General features: G+C 52.6%; 1 protein-coding gene across 4 annotated transcripts in view; it reads right to left on the bottom strand.

The window, feature by feature from the left end:
* CORO2B (coronin 2B) overlaps positions 1 to 16,815 on the bottom strand; it is a 122,254-nt gene that overhangs the window by 48,358 nt on the left and 57,081 nt on the right. For all 4 annotated transcript variants that reach the window (XM_045823189.1, XM_045823188.1, XM_045823191.1 and 1 more), the window contains one exon: positions 10,958 to 11,158. In XM_045823189.1, the coding sequence (XP_045679145.1) occupies positions 10,958 to 11,158 (201 nt within the window). The remainder of the gene's footprint in view (positions 1 to 10,957; positions 11,159 to 16,815) is intronic.

Raw genomic sequence — 16,815 nt, 5'->3', positions numbered from 1 at the left:
CAACATCACCTCTTACAGATGGGGAAACTGAGCCCAGGAAGGCCAAGATCACAAAGAACCAAGCAGAAAAGTCAGGCTTCCTCACTGCCAGCAAAGCTCAGGATGTGGGGCACCCCACAGGGTGAGGGGCACTCAGGCAGGCGGCAGTGCCCAGGCCAAGCCTCAGCCAGGGCAGCTCTGCTTGTCTTGACTTCACACAATGATTTCCCTTCTGCCCTTACGTGCAGAGGTCCGCCTTTAGCCTGGGCCTAGCAGACCTGCGAGCCGGGTTACCAGAAAAACTGCATTTATATTTTTACTAGCCCCTAACTAAAATTTAATATTTCTTTTGCTTATAAATATCGGCCACAAACCCCAGCAGGATTAGCTGGACCTATAACTTTCGCACCCACAGACAGCACAGATACGTCCAGGTCGCATCACCCCGTTGCCGCTGTCTTGAGAGTTGTGTGCACTCGCCGCTGCTCAGGAAGTGCAGCGCTTACTGGGTTCTCGGCTCAATCGTGTTATTTCATATAGTAATATAAAAGCACACACTCCTCTATGTTACAATTCTGGTATGCATTTTGATAAATATAGTTCAATATAATGGGTTTCCTTTCTTATCTTATTTATTTTATTTATGTGCTTAAAAATTTTACTCTGGGAAGAAGTCCATGGGCCTTTCCAGACAGCCAAAGGCATCTACGTACCACTCCCACAGTTAAAAGCCTATTTTTTTTTTTACACAATGTTCCAGTGTTAAAAACTGAAGTTTGAGAACTTTTACACGACATCTGTAACCTCACAAGACTGGTAAGAGTGAGGCTGAACTGCCTTCCCAGAAGTAATGGGGGTGGGGGTGGGGGAGCAGGCAGGGGTGCTGGGGCCCTAGGTGAGGAGCCCACAGGCATGCCCTGGGCCAGGCACCCTCCCAGGCTCTAACACCTCATTGAACCCTTAGAGCTGTCTTGGGCTGGGACTGGCATTTCTCTCATCTTGCAGCCCAGGAAGCGGAGACACAAACAGGTGACCTGCCCCGAGCACATGGCTGATAAATGATGGAGCCGGGATTTGAATCCAGGCCGACTGACCCCAGAGCCTTTGTGCCTTATCACTGGGCATCCCGCCTCCCTGTCTGGGTAGATGGAAGTCTCCTATGGAAGGTCCCTAAGGAGTTGATGCTGCCTGAGAGCTTTTCTGGGTGGGGGAAATAGTATTCGAAAGGGGTTGCTGCCCCAGCTGATTGTCTGGCACGTGGGGCACGAACTAGCTGTGCAAACTTGACCAAGTCCCTTGCCCTTTCTGGGCTTCAGTGTCTCCACCTGCAAAAGGGGGCATCACCCCTGTTTTCCCCCTCCGGTGTTCCCCTGAGGGACAACCCACTGAGAGGCTTAGGTACAGGTTGTTTAGCAACCAAAATCAAGGTTTTGGCTGAGTGGAATGGAAAAGGTGGGGGACGGGTTAGCACCATGCCTCGCTGATGCCTCGGAGCCCTCTCTTGTTTTGAGGATGTGAGTGCTGAGATCTACACCCCCACCTCCATTAAAGTGGCTTGGCCCTTTAAGAGCCTTGGGATGGGGGTGAGGTCAGGGAGGGGAGGAGGGCCATCTGAAAAGGAAACTGCCCTTAGGACTAAACCAGGCCTGGAGTTTCTCAGGCAAGGCAAACACATACTCATTGTTCTGGAAGCTGCCATGGGAAGGGTCAATTAGTAGGGGTCTTGGCCAAGGCCTCAGGGCCCCAGTGGCCTCTGGGGAGATGCTGTTTCAAGCCAGTCATCTTAGTTCCACTCACAGCGCCCCACACACCCTGCACCACTTTGGCTCCCTGAAGTGCTGGGGGCCGTGGCCACAGGAGGAGGGAGCTTCCAGGACTGGAATTCCTCTATTAGCAACATATTCCTTTGGGTCTCCTTAAATCTCACCCTAACCTTAACCAATTGCAACCTCCTTATAAAGGGAAGCCACCGTCATCACGGACGCCTTAGCAGGTCTGAGTTTTGGACTCTGAGAAGCGGCCGAGGGCAAGGATTCCCGGGAAAGGGCGCAGAGGGTGTCTAGGCATGCTGTGCCGCCTTGCATGAACACCTCTCTGTGGGGCCAGCATCCCTCATGGGTGCCCCTCGGGAAGGCGTGACTGCTGGAGTCCCCCGGTGTAGTGACTGTGGCAGCGTAGGACTGGAGCTGGGGCCCCGGGGACGGGGGTGTGAACTCTGGGCACCATGCAGCTTCAGGACAGCCCACCCAATGGGCCCGTGCTTCGGATCTGAGCCAGGGAGATTCCCGAAAGACCCTGCTCCCCATTTCCAGCACCCTCTTCCCTTCACTAACCAGGAGCTTGTCCTAGTAGGTACAATAACAGAAATAACAGCACTGCAGTTTTTATTGAGCACCTGCTGTGTACCAAACACTGTGGTTAACCTTTGCATGCCGTACCTCACTCAACCCTGGCCAACAGGCAGACTCTGGATAAGCAGGCAGGCTGACCTCAGAGGTGCACACTGCACCCAAGGGAGCCTAGCCCCCCCCCCACCCCTCCAAACTCTCCTTCCTCCAGGCACTCAGCCCGGTACAGCCCCACCAGTCCGGCTCCCCTGGAGACACTGACCACCATCCCCACTTGCTTCTGAGCACAGATGACTGGGCTGTGGGTGCTTTCCCCTCTAGGCAGGGTGGGGCTCACTGCTAGGAAGCTCAGGGCCATACCAGACAATGGAGACTGCAGCAAGAGGGCCAAAAATAAGCCTCTGCAGGCTTCAGGCTGGGCAGCCCACAGGCTATTTCTGGGCCTGGGTGGATAGGAAAGGGGAGGGGATGGGGACAGCCACTGGCATCACGCAGCTCCTCCTGACTGAGCACACACTACGTGCCAAGCTGGGTGCTGAGTGCTTGACCCAGTGCCTTCTCTCCTCATCACGGCACCCTGAGAAACAAGTGCCGCTGCTACTCCAGAAACAGAGAAAGGGAGGCACTGAGAGGTTCCATGCTCAGGGGTTCAGAGGTAAGGGGCAGAACTATGATTTCTAAACGTGTGGGAGTCTCCAGGCCTTCGAAGAAAATGGGGAGCAGATGAAGCCAACTGCCAAATTGGTTTGGGTCCAGGCCAGTGTCCCTGGGTGGAGTTAGGGTTCACAGCCCGAGTTCACAGGGTCCTAGTGAACCAGCCCTACTACAGCCAGCTTCCCTGGCCCCGCTAGGATCAGAAGAACAAAGCTAAGGAGCAGCTAGGGGAGGCCCTGGCCTGAGGCAGAGGGGTGGATTCTTTGCTCTCGAAGCCTACCCACCAGCCAGGCTGCACCCCTGGTCCCCTCCCTGTGCCTCGGATCCAAAGGATGCCTCACCATGAAATAAAGCAAGGAAGCCACATTTCCACTTCTGCTGAAGGCCTTGCCTTCACTTTTCTCAAAAATAAGCAGTCATTCTTCCAAAAAAGGGAAAAACACAAAGCAAGGCTGTCAATCTCGGGCCTCAGACAAATGGAATAAAGTTGCACCTTCTCCCCTTCTGAGCGCCCTCTCCCCCTTTCCCAAAGTCACTTACTGTACTTCGGGCTGTCACAGCCTTTGAGATGCAAATCACAGCAAGCAGAAGGCAGCTTGGAGAACAAAGAACCATTGAGGAAAGATGGAAAAATGGATTTGGAAAAGGCTCTCTGAATTTCCCCAGGAGAGGGGGAGACATGCCGCAGAGGGGAGCAGTGATGAAGATTTGGGGCAATTTCATGGGATGGAGAAGCCCGGGGAGCTCCGTGCTGATGCGGGGAGTGACAGGGAGGGAGAGAAGTCTGGAATGGAAGCATAGGCTTCAGATGAACGAAAAGGTCTGATTCTATCACAGTGTTCAGCACTGAGCTGGGCACTTTCCGCTCCCCACCCCCTTTTTACATCAGGCCTCCAACATGCTGTGAGTCATGGAGCTAACTGGTTTGCCAGCTACTGGGTTCCACTCCAGAGTGAGAATGGCTGGGTGGGGCAATACTGTTCTAAGGGCTTCAAGGGGAGGATGCAGCCCCCCTGCACTCTGGGAAGCCCCTGCAGGGTACCACAGTGTCCCTGGGGCCTGGAGAGGAGGGGACCCCGGGACCCAGGAAGGGAAAACCCCAACTGGGGAGATCGGCCTCTGGGATCTGGCCTCAGGCCAGCACACAGCCTCCTTGCTGGATGCCTACTGCGCTCAGGCTCTGTGCACATTAGATGTGTTCCCCAGTCAAGGGGAACTGTCTGTCCAGTCAAGGCAGCTACCAGGACTACACACAGGGACTTGGTCTTGTTCATGGCTGCACCTTGGGTCCTGGAACTGTGACCAGAACACAGTGGGTTCTCAGCATGCATTTGTTGGATGGATGGGTGGGTGAATGGATGGACTAACCACCTAAGAAAATAAAGAAGCATATAAAAAGTAGTCTAACAATGACAGATACAACCTGCCTCAGGATGGGTACTGGGGTGGGAAAAGCTTCATGAAGCTCACCGCATTTGAGTTGGGCCCTGAGAAATGAGAAGCCATTCTTGTATTCTGCACAGTAACTCCCAGCACACTGGTGAGGACATATCTCACTAAAAATGGTATTAGAAGGGAACAGAATGTAAGAACTAGATTGAACTCTAGAGATCATGTGGTCTGACCCTATCATTTTGCAAAAGGGAAAAGTAGGGCCCAGGGAGGTTAAGTGATTCACCTAAGGTCACACAGCAACTACATGGCAAGGCAGAGATTCAAGCAAGGTCTGTCTGCTTCTAGAGCTTGATTTCTTAGCCCTTGTCCTGTGCTACTCTCCTATTCCAGGGCTCTGCTCTTCTCGTGGAGATGCCCATGGATTTTTTGCTACCATTTCTGGCCCAGCCCACCCCTACCACACATCCCTGCAGGGCCGTGGACACCGGGAGCTACTGCCTAGCCCTCATTAGGCCTCCCACCCATGAACACCGGGCACGGGAGAATAAGCAAGAGGAGGCCACATGGCTTGGGTGTGGGAAGAGAATGCAGCACCCCAGCCCTGAGACTGAGGAGGAAATGTTCTGTCACCAGGTTGACACTGAGCAGGTGTGGGGATGGGGGAGGCCACAGGGCTCATGCAACGGGGTAGGAGTGACCCTCACCTGAGGACCAAGCCCAGCACCCCAATCCCAGGATTGGATTATTTTAATAAAATACAGTTAAATCTCAACATGAATGAACCGGGGACTCCAGTTTCTAGAGAATGCGATCATGTCCCATCACTTTGAACTGCTGGCAGGAGCAGGTAAGAGGACTTGTTCAGTAGCTCCCTCCACACGACACAGAGTTGGTTCCTTGAGCAAAACATGGGCAGGACCCTCTCAGGGAACTTCTGCCTGTCTCACCTGGGGTGTCCCCAAGCCTCTAAGACCAGGCCTGCTGTTACTTGGGTCCTCAGGGCCTGGCATGGGCTGACTGCTCAGCCCATGAGCCCACGCTCCAGGACCAAAGGAATGATGCTCTCTTGTCTGCTCACCTCTCCCCACCTCTCCCTGCCGACTGAAATTGCTGCTTCAGTCCTTCAGAGAGGAGGCTGCCCACAGAGTCTAGGGAACGCCCGCTCTGCTGGCTTCCAGAAGAGGGGGCCCCCGGTGGTGTCAGCACATCAGAGGTGCTCACACAGTACGGGTTGAGTTAACATTCAAGGAAATCCTTGGAGACGTGCAAATGATGGTGTGATGACACCAGGCACCTCTGCAGACGTGCCTCCCCCGCTCTCGATGAGACGGGCAGGCGTGTGGCTGGGAGGGCCCGGGGGTGAAGTTCTGCCCTTTGTGTGCTGTGCAGTCCTGAAGGCATAGCTTGACTTCCCCAAACCTCCATTTCTCCATCTATCAAATGGGAGAATAACTGTGCTTTCCCCATGCCACTTAAGGTGAGAGCCAGAGAGAGCAGAAGTGTTAAACCCCCAAAAGCCCCCTAGGTGACTCTGGAGTACAGCTGGGGCTCAGAACCGCTGGGGAGAACCCAGACTCTGGGTGTCCAAGCCAGGCTCCTTTCCTTTCTCCCGGGTGCCGGCTGGGGTGCTAGGTAGCTGGCTAAAGCTTAGGCCTGCAGAACTGTGCTTCCAGCTCTGGCCTTCTCGGCCTGGATCGGCCGGCCCTGGTGGACTGCGGCAGGAAAGAGGTGGTGCACCTGGGGAGGCCCAAGTGGTTAATCAGGCCTGGGCGCAGTGCCTGGTCTCTGGAATATTCATAAGGCCCCTCCAGCTGTGCCAGGCAATCAGGGTGCTGATTGCTCCCCCATCTGCAGCTTAACATTCCACTCTAGAGAGGAGAGAGCTGGCGGCTGAATGTTAACTAGGGAAAAACAGGCCCTGGCCTTCACAACAGCCTGAACAAGAGCCCCCGGGACGACAAATTCACTCCTTTGAGATCTGCCAGCCAGCCAGAACGAAGCTGTTCACCAGCGCTGTGGGCTGTGGAAAGAGTCGTGGATTCAGAAATAAGACAGCTGGTTTCAGGTCCAGCTCTGCGCTGACCAACTGTGTGCCCGTCTCTGCAGCCTCTGTTTCCGCAACTATAACCTGGGGGTGGTCCCATGTCCCCCACCCCAGGACTGATCACCGCAGAGCATTGTGTGAGGCCAAGTCATGGTTGTTTGGGGTTGCTGGGGACACGGCTCCTACCCCACAGAAGAGTTTTGACTCACAGACATTGAAATCTCAGTCTGACTGGCTTTGAGGGACACAGGACAAAGGGAGAGAAGCTTCCTGGAAGAGTGGGAGCCTTGTTCCAAAGGCTCAGGATTTGGGGGTCCTGGGTTCATCCCAGTCTCATCCGGCCCAAACCTCTCGGAGAAGGGAGAGAGAAGTGAGGACACTGACAGCAGATGGAAAACAATTTGGAAAAGATGGACAATGACAATGTTCTGTGACCTTCTGCTTGCTCTGGACAGCGGTCTGGAGCCACCTCGGGACAAGGCAGAGGCAGGACAAAAGTGCGCCACATGACTTCACAGCTCACAATTAACACTCAAAGCAGTGAATAGGGCTCATCAAGAAAAGGCCGGAATCTTTTCTGTTTGTGTTGAATAACACAGGAAACTGTTTTAGAGAGGTTTCTATCAAACTGAGGGGGGAAACCTAGAGCGAAAATAATACAACCTTCCCAGAAAATCGACCAGCATGGAATAGCTCATCTCTGCTGAGATAATGAGGGTTTTCTGAATCCGCCACTATTGTTATTGTTGTTTACTAGCCCAACCTCCCCGCCCCCGCCAGCCAGGCGCTTGCCTGCAGACCCAGCTCTGACCACACGGGGCAGGAGACTGACAGACTTGGCCCAGGCAGCAGGGGCAGGGAGGAGCTGGCCGTGATCCCCAAGGCCTCTGGGGGCGCGACCCTGCTCCGGTAGGATTCCGGGTCTTGGCTCAAACTAATAAATGAACCACCTAGGAGCTGCCTCACCCTCCCAGCCACCCCCTCACTCCCACCCCCACCCCCACCCCATGCCTTCACTATGGATTCAGTTTGCGTTTTCTCCGGCAAGCTCGCAAGCACGTGTAACTTGGGAGAAAACATTTGCACCGCCCATAAAGGAGCGCTGACCGGAGCCAGCTTGGGCTGTGCAGCCTTGGAAACCTCAGCGGCTTCCCTCTTCACAGCAGCAAATTACCTTCATTAGACTTTTTCCCCCTAAAGTACAAAACATTACATGTTTATCCAAAAATAATGAGAAAATATTGTTCAGGACAATGCAGACAATGAAAGGGCACCCATGACCCCAGTACCTGAGGATGGCCCCTTGGACTATTAGGTACATATTCTCTGGGTCCTTCCCAGGCAGGTAGATGGATACATAGGTATTTTTAAGTGGGATATTTTAAACATTTTGCCATTTTCCCCACTTAACAGTATGTTATAAACAGTTTTCCCTCATTAAGTATTCTCCTGCACCAGTGGTTCTCAAAGTATGGCCTGGGACCTCTGGGGATCCCCAGGGCTGTTTCAGGGAGTCTGCTGGTTTAAAGCTATTTTCATAATCACACGGAGCCACTGTTTGCCTTTTCACTCCAATCTCTCGGGAGTGCACGGCGCGGAGTTTTCCGGAGGCTGCCCGCCGTGTGATGTCACAGCAGGCTGGGTGCGAAGCAGAGCGCGGATCCGCCCGTCTCTTACACCGGGTGCCAGCGGGGTGCCAGCACGTACAACAATGCCATTCTTCTCGTTCGTTTTTTTGTTTTGGAAGGTAGAGTTGTTTTTTCATAAAAATGTTTGTTGGAGAACATGACATAATTTTATTGTTATTTTAAGTAAATTAAGGACCGAAGATGTAAATTAATATACATCTTTTTAAAATTCCTTTGTTTTATTTTAAACATGCTAACCATTGATAGACACAGCCCATATAAGCAAAGGCTCTCCAGGTCCGCAATAATTTCTAAGAGGCAGGTGACTCTGAGGTTGACAGTTGAGGACTGTGCTACACCATCGCTTTTGATGACTGCACGGGGTCCCCTTGTGCCACCGTCCCCTAGTTTGTCCACCCATTTCCTCACCGATGAGCCTGTGGGCTGTGTCCAGCTTTCACTGTTCGAGAAGCGCTGTGCACATCACCACATACTCGCGCAAGCGAACATTTTGTGAGCTGAGAGAAAACAACAGAACCCAGCTGGAGGCCGAGTGCGCCCTTGCTCCTGTCCATTATTAATCAAATTAAACAAAATGTACCAGAGAAGGGGAACAGATAAAGTTGAAAAGCTATGTGTACACGGACCAGACTCTGTGTATGCGCACAGAGACCTTACATGTTTCTGTATGGAGAAATACACTCTGTGCGGAGCACTCACTTTTCTGTTGTCCACGAAGCGCTTACAGAATTTGATCATATTCGAGACCAGCGCTACTGGGAGCACGAAACTCTGGTACCATTACAGAAATCGACAGGAAAGGTTTAGAAGCTTTTATGCAGTTTGAGAAATTTTGCTTTTGTTGGAAATAAAAAGATGATGTTTGTAAAAAGAAATCAAGCACTAAAAAGTGCTGCACACATTGCTGGAGACTATCTCTGTGGGACGGGGTCCTGGAAGCAGAGTGGCCGGCCGGCGACACGCACCTCCATGTGCTAGTGGGCTGCACCAGGCCGCCTCCGCCAACCCCGCACCAGGCAGCACACCCAGGGCGTGTCCGAGCACCTGCCCTCTCACAACTTCAGCAATACCAAGGGTTATTGCTCTTTTAACTCTTTGCCTATTAGTGGGTTAACAGATATATTTTGCCTTCTGAGAATTGCTTACTCATATCCTCAGCCCATTTTCTATTAGGTTCTTTTTCTTATTGATTCCTCTGGAACCCTTATATATTCTGACATGAATCTTTTGTTTGTTTAATTATTGTACTCAATTACGTGGTTTGCCTTTCATTTTGCTTACATGTCTCATTGTAGTATAGATATTTTACCTTTTTGAAAAGAATTAATCTATTAATCATTTCTTTTATAGCTTGGGGATTCTTGTCTTACTGTAGAAAGCCTTTCCTTATTGCATGATTAAAAAATGCTCTCCATTTTCCTCCAATGTACTTGCAGCTTTTCCTTTTGTTTTCTTTTAATGTTTAACCCACCTGGAAATAACTTTTGTTGTGATGTGAGGCAGTGACCATTGACCTTTGCAAGCCAGCAAGTGCAGTATGGCAGGGGGCAGGCAACGGGCCTGAGCCTCGTAGAGACGTTGCTGGGGACCTGCAGGCTGGAGCTGAGCTAGTCCGTGCGGTGGACAGGTATCTGAGCCTATCTGGTTCTAGAGGGGAGGCAAGCTACATTTCAGAATCCTTTGGAATGTGTTTGAGCCACTGAGGGCGTCTGCAAAGCTGAGGAGCAGAGCTGACGATTCTCCCAAGAAAGGAGCAAAACATCTTAAACATGTCGTGTGGTTCATAAGAAGTTTTCATGTCCATTATCCCACTCAATGCAGACATCTTGGGTGGAGGTGGAGGAGGACTTAGAATCCCCATTGTGTCATTACAGAAAATTAAAGTGTACAGAGGTTCAGTGATACGCCCGAGGTCACACAGCCTGACCAGAACCCAGACCTCCTGCTGCCAAGGCCACCGCTCTGCAGACCTATCTGTGCCTCCGGCTCTGTCCTCAGTATCACCTCAGCTGCCCCCTTTGATGGAAGGGAGGATCTGGCCCAAGTCCTTCCCAAATCTGTGCTCCCCCACTGTGGGCAGGAGAGACTGGAAAAAGCCATCCTCTACCACGGTGGATTTCGAGAACCAGGCCTTCCTCCTTCTGTACCTCCTCCTCCCCTGAGCAGTTTGGCAGGAGGTGGGAGTGGAGATGAGTCAGAAGAAGAGCTCAGCCATAAACAAGCAGGACTGACAGCAAGTGCTTTTCCTGAGGCGCGTGACCTCCCACAGGCCCCTGGGGACTGTGCCTGAATGGCAGAGCCTCAAAATGTCATGATCCAGGCTTTGCAGATCTGATTTGCTATATTCACGCAGGCAGCCGCAGAGGAGGAAAACCTTTAGGTAGAAGGTGGGGGATGAGGGAGAAGGTAAATGACTGCCAGTCTCTCAGGAGAGAGCTGGCAATGGTTTTCTTTTCTTCTCTCTCTTTTTTTAATGTGTGCCATTTTTGCACATGCCCAATATACGTATGGCCAGGTCTTCCTCCCTTCCAGCTCCAAACCAAAAGAACATCCAGGACACGGAATAGCAGAGCTGGGCCTGGCCTTGGAGATCAGATGTTCCAATCCCTCAGGTTGATGAGAACCCTGGGCACCCTGAGGAAAGGGACTTGTCCAAGGGCACACCTTTGGGGAAGACCTGGGAACAGATCTCAGGTCTCCTGGACTGCAGCCTGCACTCGTTCTTGTGAGTCCCAGGAAAACCTTGGGAAGGCGCCAACACTGGACACAGGATGAGGAAGAAAAAGGCAGTGGTGGGGGTACAGGAGGCAACCGCCTGAGAGTGACCAAGGAGGGCTTCTCTCAGCCCTGGGGCTGCCGCCAGGGCTAGGGAGGTGGCGGGCACCTACCTGCTCCAGGGGGATGACTAGGAAGGACCCTCCTCCCGCGCTCTCGGTGACGATGGCCAGGAAGCGGGCGTTGACAGCGCAGAAGTGGTTGTCGTGCACATTCTTGGTGATGGGGATCCCATCGAAGCAGTGCTCCCGGTTGGCCACCTTCCCGTACACGTTCCGGAACTTGGAGCTTCGGTACTGCGGACGCCAGGACATCTGTGAGGGGCCAGAGGAGACAGCGGTCAGGCTGGTCACTGCCTTCGGTTGGGCACCAGGGGAGGGAAGCTGTTCCCCAGAGAGGCAGGGGGTGGGCCAGCCCTGGCACTGCCCTCAGGACACAGGGAGAGGGGAAGGCACTTCCAAGAGTTGCGTGCTGACCTGTGCCGAGGACTGTCTTTCAGTAAAGTCCTACAGGGCGAAGACTGGCACGGGGGTATTCACACGTTCCTGCTTTTGGTACGCACGCCCATCCCACCTTCCAGAAAGGACGTAGGGTCCTTTCACTTCCAAGGATCATGCCATGTGATCGAGCAGACCATCCTCCCAGCAACCCAAATGGGCTGCTCCCACAAGCCAGAAACTGCTCAGTTCAGCACGGAGCGGCCGGCAGAGGAGGCTGGGCGTTCACAGACAGAATGTGGCTGGTGGCCAGGGGCAGGAGGAAGATGCTCCCTCCATATGCAAACCACCACCCCTCGCCATCCCCTCCTCTGATTCTCTCGGCCTTCTAACCCACAAGTGCACCCTCAGCAATCGTTTAGTCTGTGTGTCATCATCGCTGTCCCCAGGTACAGAGAGGTGAGGGGGCTCGTCCAAAGTTGCACAGCTAATGACTCGGACCATGAACAAGTGCTCCGGGCTGAAATCTGAGAAGTGTTCCCATGCCAGGCTACCCTTAGGAGAAGGGCTTCCCAGTGTGTGGCCCACCAGTCACCTGTACCGAAATCATTCAGTTGGTGGGGGTGGGGGGTTTCTGATCCTCCCCACCACATCATTTGTTGGAAATGCTGATTCCTAGGACCCAGTCAAGACCTACTGAATTCAATATTTGGAGGATGGAGCCCAGAAACTAGCATTTTAATCAGCTCCAATCCCCCGTAGTGAGACTGAAGTTTGAGAGTCCGTGTCCTAGAGAGTGCAGTGGTGCCTGTCCCCACCCCTCCCTGCCCACTATCCATGACACAGGCTCCGACCGACCGACAAACCGACCGACCAGCTGGTTCCTCCTGCAGGCCACCCGCCATGTGCACCAGAGGCTGGCTGAGGCCTGGATGGGCAGCCCACAATGGAGCCAGCTTCACTGCAGGATGGCGCCCCATGGGGAACACTACGAATGGATGCCATCACAGGTGGGGTCCTGACAGACACACATCCAGTGTGGTGAGCCATAAACGAGCACCGGCCCGGGGCCTGACATACAGCAGGAGCTCAATAAACGCTTTGCAGAATGAATATGCTTCTCGCCTGATTTTGCCATTATCCATCACCTCCCCTTCCCGTCAAATCTCCTGATGTGTCTTGAGTCTCCCACCCCATCTCAGGACAGAACGGGGCAGGCTCATTCTTCACATGAAGTTTCCAAGGGGAGGAAAACGGAAGGAAACACAGCCATAGAATCAGGAAACCAACTCTGGGAACCTGACTGAAAACAAAGCTTTGCATTTGATTTCAATAAAGCCAGGAGCTCACCCACAAGTCTTTACTGGAGGAAGAATTTCAGAGCCAATGAGGAGAATCACAAGGAAGTCTCCTGACCTTCAGTCCCCACCCCTTCTGCACTCCCCCCTCCCATCCCCCTCTGCCCCACAGGGCCAGTCTCCCCACTCTCCACTCCTCTCAACCCCACAGCCTTTGCCCATACTGTAGCCCATCGCTGCCTGCCTTCTCCTCTCTCTGCAGAATTCTGCCCAAGACCATTCAGAAGGAAGTCCTGCTGTGACCAAGCCCACGGACGGCTGCCTGGTTGCCCACTCGTGGCGGTGCGACCTCAGGCAAGCCCCTTCCACTCTCTCAGCATCTGACTCCTCGTCAGGATTACATCAGCGCTTCCCAGGATGGGCCTCAGCTGGACACTTACAGTTCCCTCACATGGTGCAGAGATGAAGTTTATAATTATGGTCATTATCTGTTGATTTTAATTTGCATTAAAAAATATAACTGGCATGCCAAATCCATGATGTCACAGATATTATTGCTAATAAGGCTAAGTTAAAAAATAATGAATCAATTCAAAGAAAAAATTTTATGAAAATTATAGTATGGGTGGTACACAGACCTAGCAAAAATTCAACCTGATATCAAAGTGTTGGAAATTGCTCTGCCTTTTCCAGGTAGAACATGCTAGATTCCGCAGTTTCTGCGGGAGAGAAAGAAGGTGGTGAGCATGCCCACTCCAACCTCCCGTTCCTGGCTGGTGCAGTTCTGGCTTGGACTGCCTTCGCCCCTCTCCTCTGCCTAGCACAGCATTAACCTGCCCGGCTCACCCTGACTCCACAGCCCACAGCAACCCCCTGGAGCCGTTGGACAACCAGCACCTCTCCCTCAGCTCCCAGCCTAGACCTGTCCCAGGCTCTCTTGTCCTGAGGGGCTGGCCTCAGCCCTGCGATGGCTGGCAGTGACCCTGCGGCTTCTCAGCAGGACTGAAGACTGTGCTTTTCTGGGGGCCCAGGTGGGTCATGGATACTATGGGGAAACCTGCTGGGCACCCGGCCCCATGATGGGCTGCTCGAAGGGAACCCAGCCTGGTGAGGAGACAGGCAGGTGCAGTTCGGCCTCCACCAGAAGACAAGGCTCAGGGAGCCACTCCCTACCCAAGTCTGGTTAGCAGGACCATGAGTTCTTTCTCCACCCCCAGCACAGCCCATGGTCAGCACCTGGGATGGGCTGAACTAGGCCTGTGCTTTCCCAGAGCTGACTTCCTTGCACGGTCTCATGGGTGGCAGTGAGAGGCAAGGTAAAAAGAACCAGACTGAGAGCCACACAGACCTGGATGCAAGTGCAGGCTCTGTGCTGTCCAGCTGTGTGACTTGGGCAAGTCACTGACACGCTCTGTGCCGCCTCCAGCTACTGAAAAGGAGGCTAATGATCTCCACGGCCTCCAAGTGTGTGGAAGAGTCAGTGCCAAGTTGCCGTGATGTCTGGCACCCCTCTGGACGCTCACTTAATAGGGCAGAATATGAGGCAGGAGGGGACAGGCTGGGCACTGTGCCGCCCTCCCCACACCCCGTCCAACCCAAACACTCCAGAGCCTTGCAGGCTGAGGGGCTGGGACTGAACTCAGGCTGAGGGACCAACTTGGGCCTGCTGGGAAACGTATCGTCCCAGAGCTCCTGGAACATCCAGACAAGATGACCCTCCACACTACATGCAAAGTTCCCTGGGGGAGCTTGCAGTTGCTGGCATCTCCAGGTCTATTATCCCACCGGGCTTCATTTCTTCCTCCTCTACCTCTCTTCCACCAGTCTCCTTCCTCTTTCCCTTGTTCTTTCCACAGTGTCCCACTGTGGCCAAGGCTCCTAGTGGACACACCTGCATTCTTGAACATATTCCACATTGCCCCTCATAGCCCAGCTAGCATTTCTGAGCTGGATGTTGCATCCTGGGGGGCCAGAGCCCTGAGGGTCTGTACTCAGGTGACATGTTTTTTCAGCCAGTACATCTCCTGGGGTAGCCATGCCACCCCTACCCCGCACTCCCCCACCCCCACACACCACCCCCAGCAGGCTCTAGAATGATGCAGGCTGAGTCAGGGGAAAATGGGGTGTGTCTTTCCAAGGGCTTTGTTCTCTGCAAGCCTGGTGCTGGCCTCTCCCCATTGGCTGGTAGACTGGGGCTAGATCTCCATAGAGATTCTCTGTGCTGGGCTGCCTTTGGAAGGGCTGATGGAGGAGGCTGGGCCTTTGCTCATCAGTGATTCTTCCTCCCTGAGCCTGCAGTTTCACCCCACAGGAACCCAGAGTGGGCGTGCATGGCAGAGTCCTGAGGGACTTCGAAGTCCTGTGTCCCACTCCTCATTCCACTCCCACTAACCACGCAGAAGACACTTCGTTTCTCTGAGTATCAGGTGCTCTGTTTCTAAAATGAGATCCATAATTTCTCACTTCATGTAGTTGTTTGAGGAATCAAGATAAGATGATGTAGGTGCAAGGTCCCATTCAAGATAAACTATCACTGCTGCTCCTGAGGGCCCTTTCTATTTGAGGGGTGACCTGGAAAGCACCAGATACAGACCCTGCTTTCAAATGTATTATATTACAAGCCAGGGAAAGAAATAAAGCCAATGCAAATGCAACAGACATTTGGTGGCAAACAAACTGTAGGGACTGTAAGTGCTATAATGAGAAGTTAGGGAAGGCAGGAGGAATCATGGCAGGCTTCGTGGAAGAGGGGTCCATCTGCCTGCACTGAGAGAGCACCAGGCACTGTGCACACATTGGTTAGTCTCATAACCCACCACCAGGAAGCGTCTGAACTCAGCCAAAGTTCAGACAGCAAGCACAGGAGTGATTCAAACTTGTTCTTTCTGACTGCAGTCCATACTGTTTTCTCCAACTTTTTATTATAAAATATTTCAGCATACAAAAATAGTCAAGAGAATGGTACAATAATCAACCACCATCTGGATGAATCATTGTTTTGCCATACTTCTTTGTGTATGTGTGTGAGTGTGTGTGTGTACACGTCTTTTTTTTCTTTTGTCGAATCATTCAAGAGGAAGTTGCAGACCTCATGCTCCAGCCCCACTGTTGCACAGCATGCATTTCCTACAGAGGACAATTCCCTAATGAGCACATCATGATTAGCACTTCTAAGAAAACTAACAATTTGTTGATACCATCTAACACCCAGCCCATATTCAAGATTCTCCAAAATGCCTTTCACAGTGATTCCTCCCCCGTATCGTGTGCCAGGGTGGGGAGCCCCGTTGCTTCCATGTGATCCACTTGGTCGTGATCTCTCTGTCGCCTCCTTTAAATCTAGAACACTCCCATCATGTTTTTTGAAGAAAAAGTTTTTAAGTGACATAGACTTTTTAAAGACATTAAGTCAGTTATCTTATAAATTGTTCCAGTGATCTCATGTTGTTTTGTGGTATCTTCGAAATCATTCCTGTATTCCCTAGAAAACTTCAGGAGTTGGGAGCAAAACCTTGATCCGATGCGTGTTGAAGACGCTCCTGTTATTACCTGGCTTTGCTGGGGGTGACGCTGGCAGGTGGGGGCAGAGCAGACATGTGAGCATGCGCGTGGCAGGGCCACCGGCAGTGACGGGGTCAGCTGCACGGTGGGTGTCTGGGAGGGCAGTGGGCTGAAGGCTGGAAGACCTGTGAGGCCAGACTAGGCCCTGGTGCAAAATGTGCTCAGAGTGGGGTGTCCGGAGGGAGGTCTGACCTTTCTACCCGCAGTTACTAAGGGACTGACTTCATTCTGAGGTCAGACACATGGGTGTGCAGGCAGGGAACAGAAAAGACTCCTCCCTACTCTGCTGAGGCTGGGACTAGAGGAGCTACCAGACCTCGGAGGGTAGGTAACTGGTGGGGATAGCCAAGAAGTGATCTGAAAATCTGGCCCTTTGCCCTTTGTCCCTTGCCCCCAAAACCCAGCCCAAATCCTGGTGAATTCCCCCAACTAGTTCTAGTGAGGGCAGATCACACTGTCTGAAACTTTCAGGGCAAAACTGAGACACATCTGAGCTTCCCAAAAGAAAGGACTTTTTTTTAATGGTTAGAGCTGTCTTGGTAGCTAATGAGCTTCCCGTCCCTGGTGGGGGCCAAGAATCAGGTGGCTGACCTCTAGTTAAAGGTAACGTGGAACAATGGATGGAACTAGACGGCCTTCCAGCCCAGAGAAATAGCGCTCCTCTACTTTATGAAA

The sequence above is a fragment of the Phyllostomus hastatus genome, unplaced genomic scaffold (genome assembly GCF_019186645.2).
Source record: "Phyllostomus hastatus isolate PE091 unplaced genomic scaffold, TTU_PhHast_1.1 phas_scaffold_501, whole genome shotgun sequence".
NCBI classification, from domain to species: domain Eukaryota; kingdom Metazoa; phylum Chordata; class Mammalia; order Chiroptera; family Phyllostomidae; genus Phyllostomus; species Phyllostomus hastatus.
Note: the sequence above shows the minus strand (reverse complement) of the source record. Positions and strands in the feature narration are given on the sequence as shown.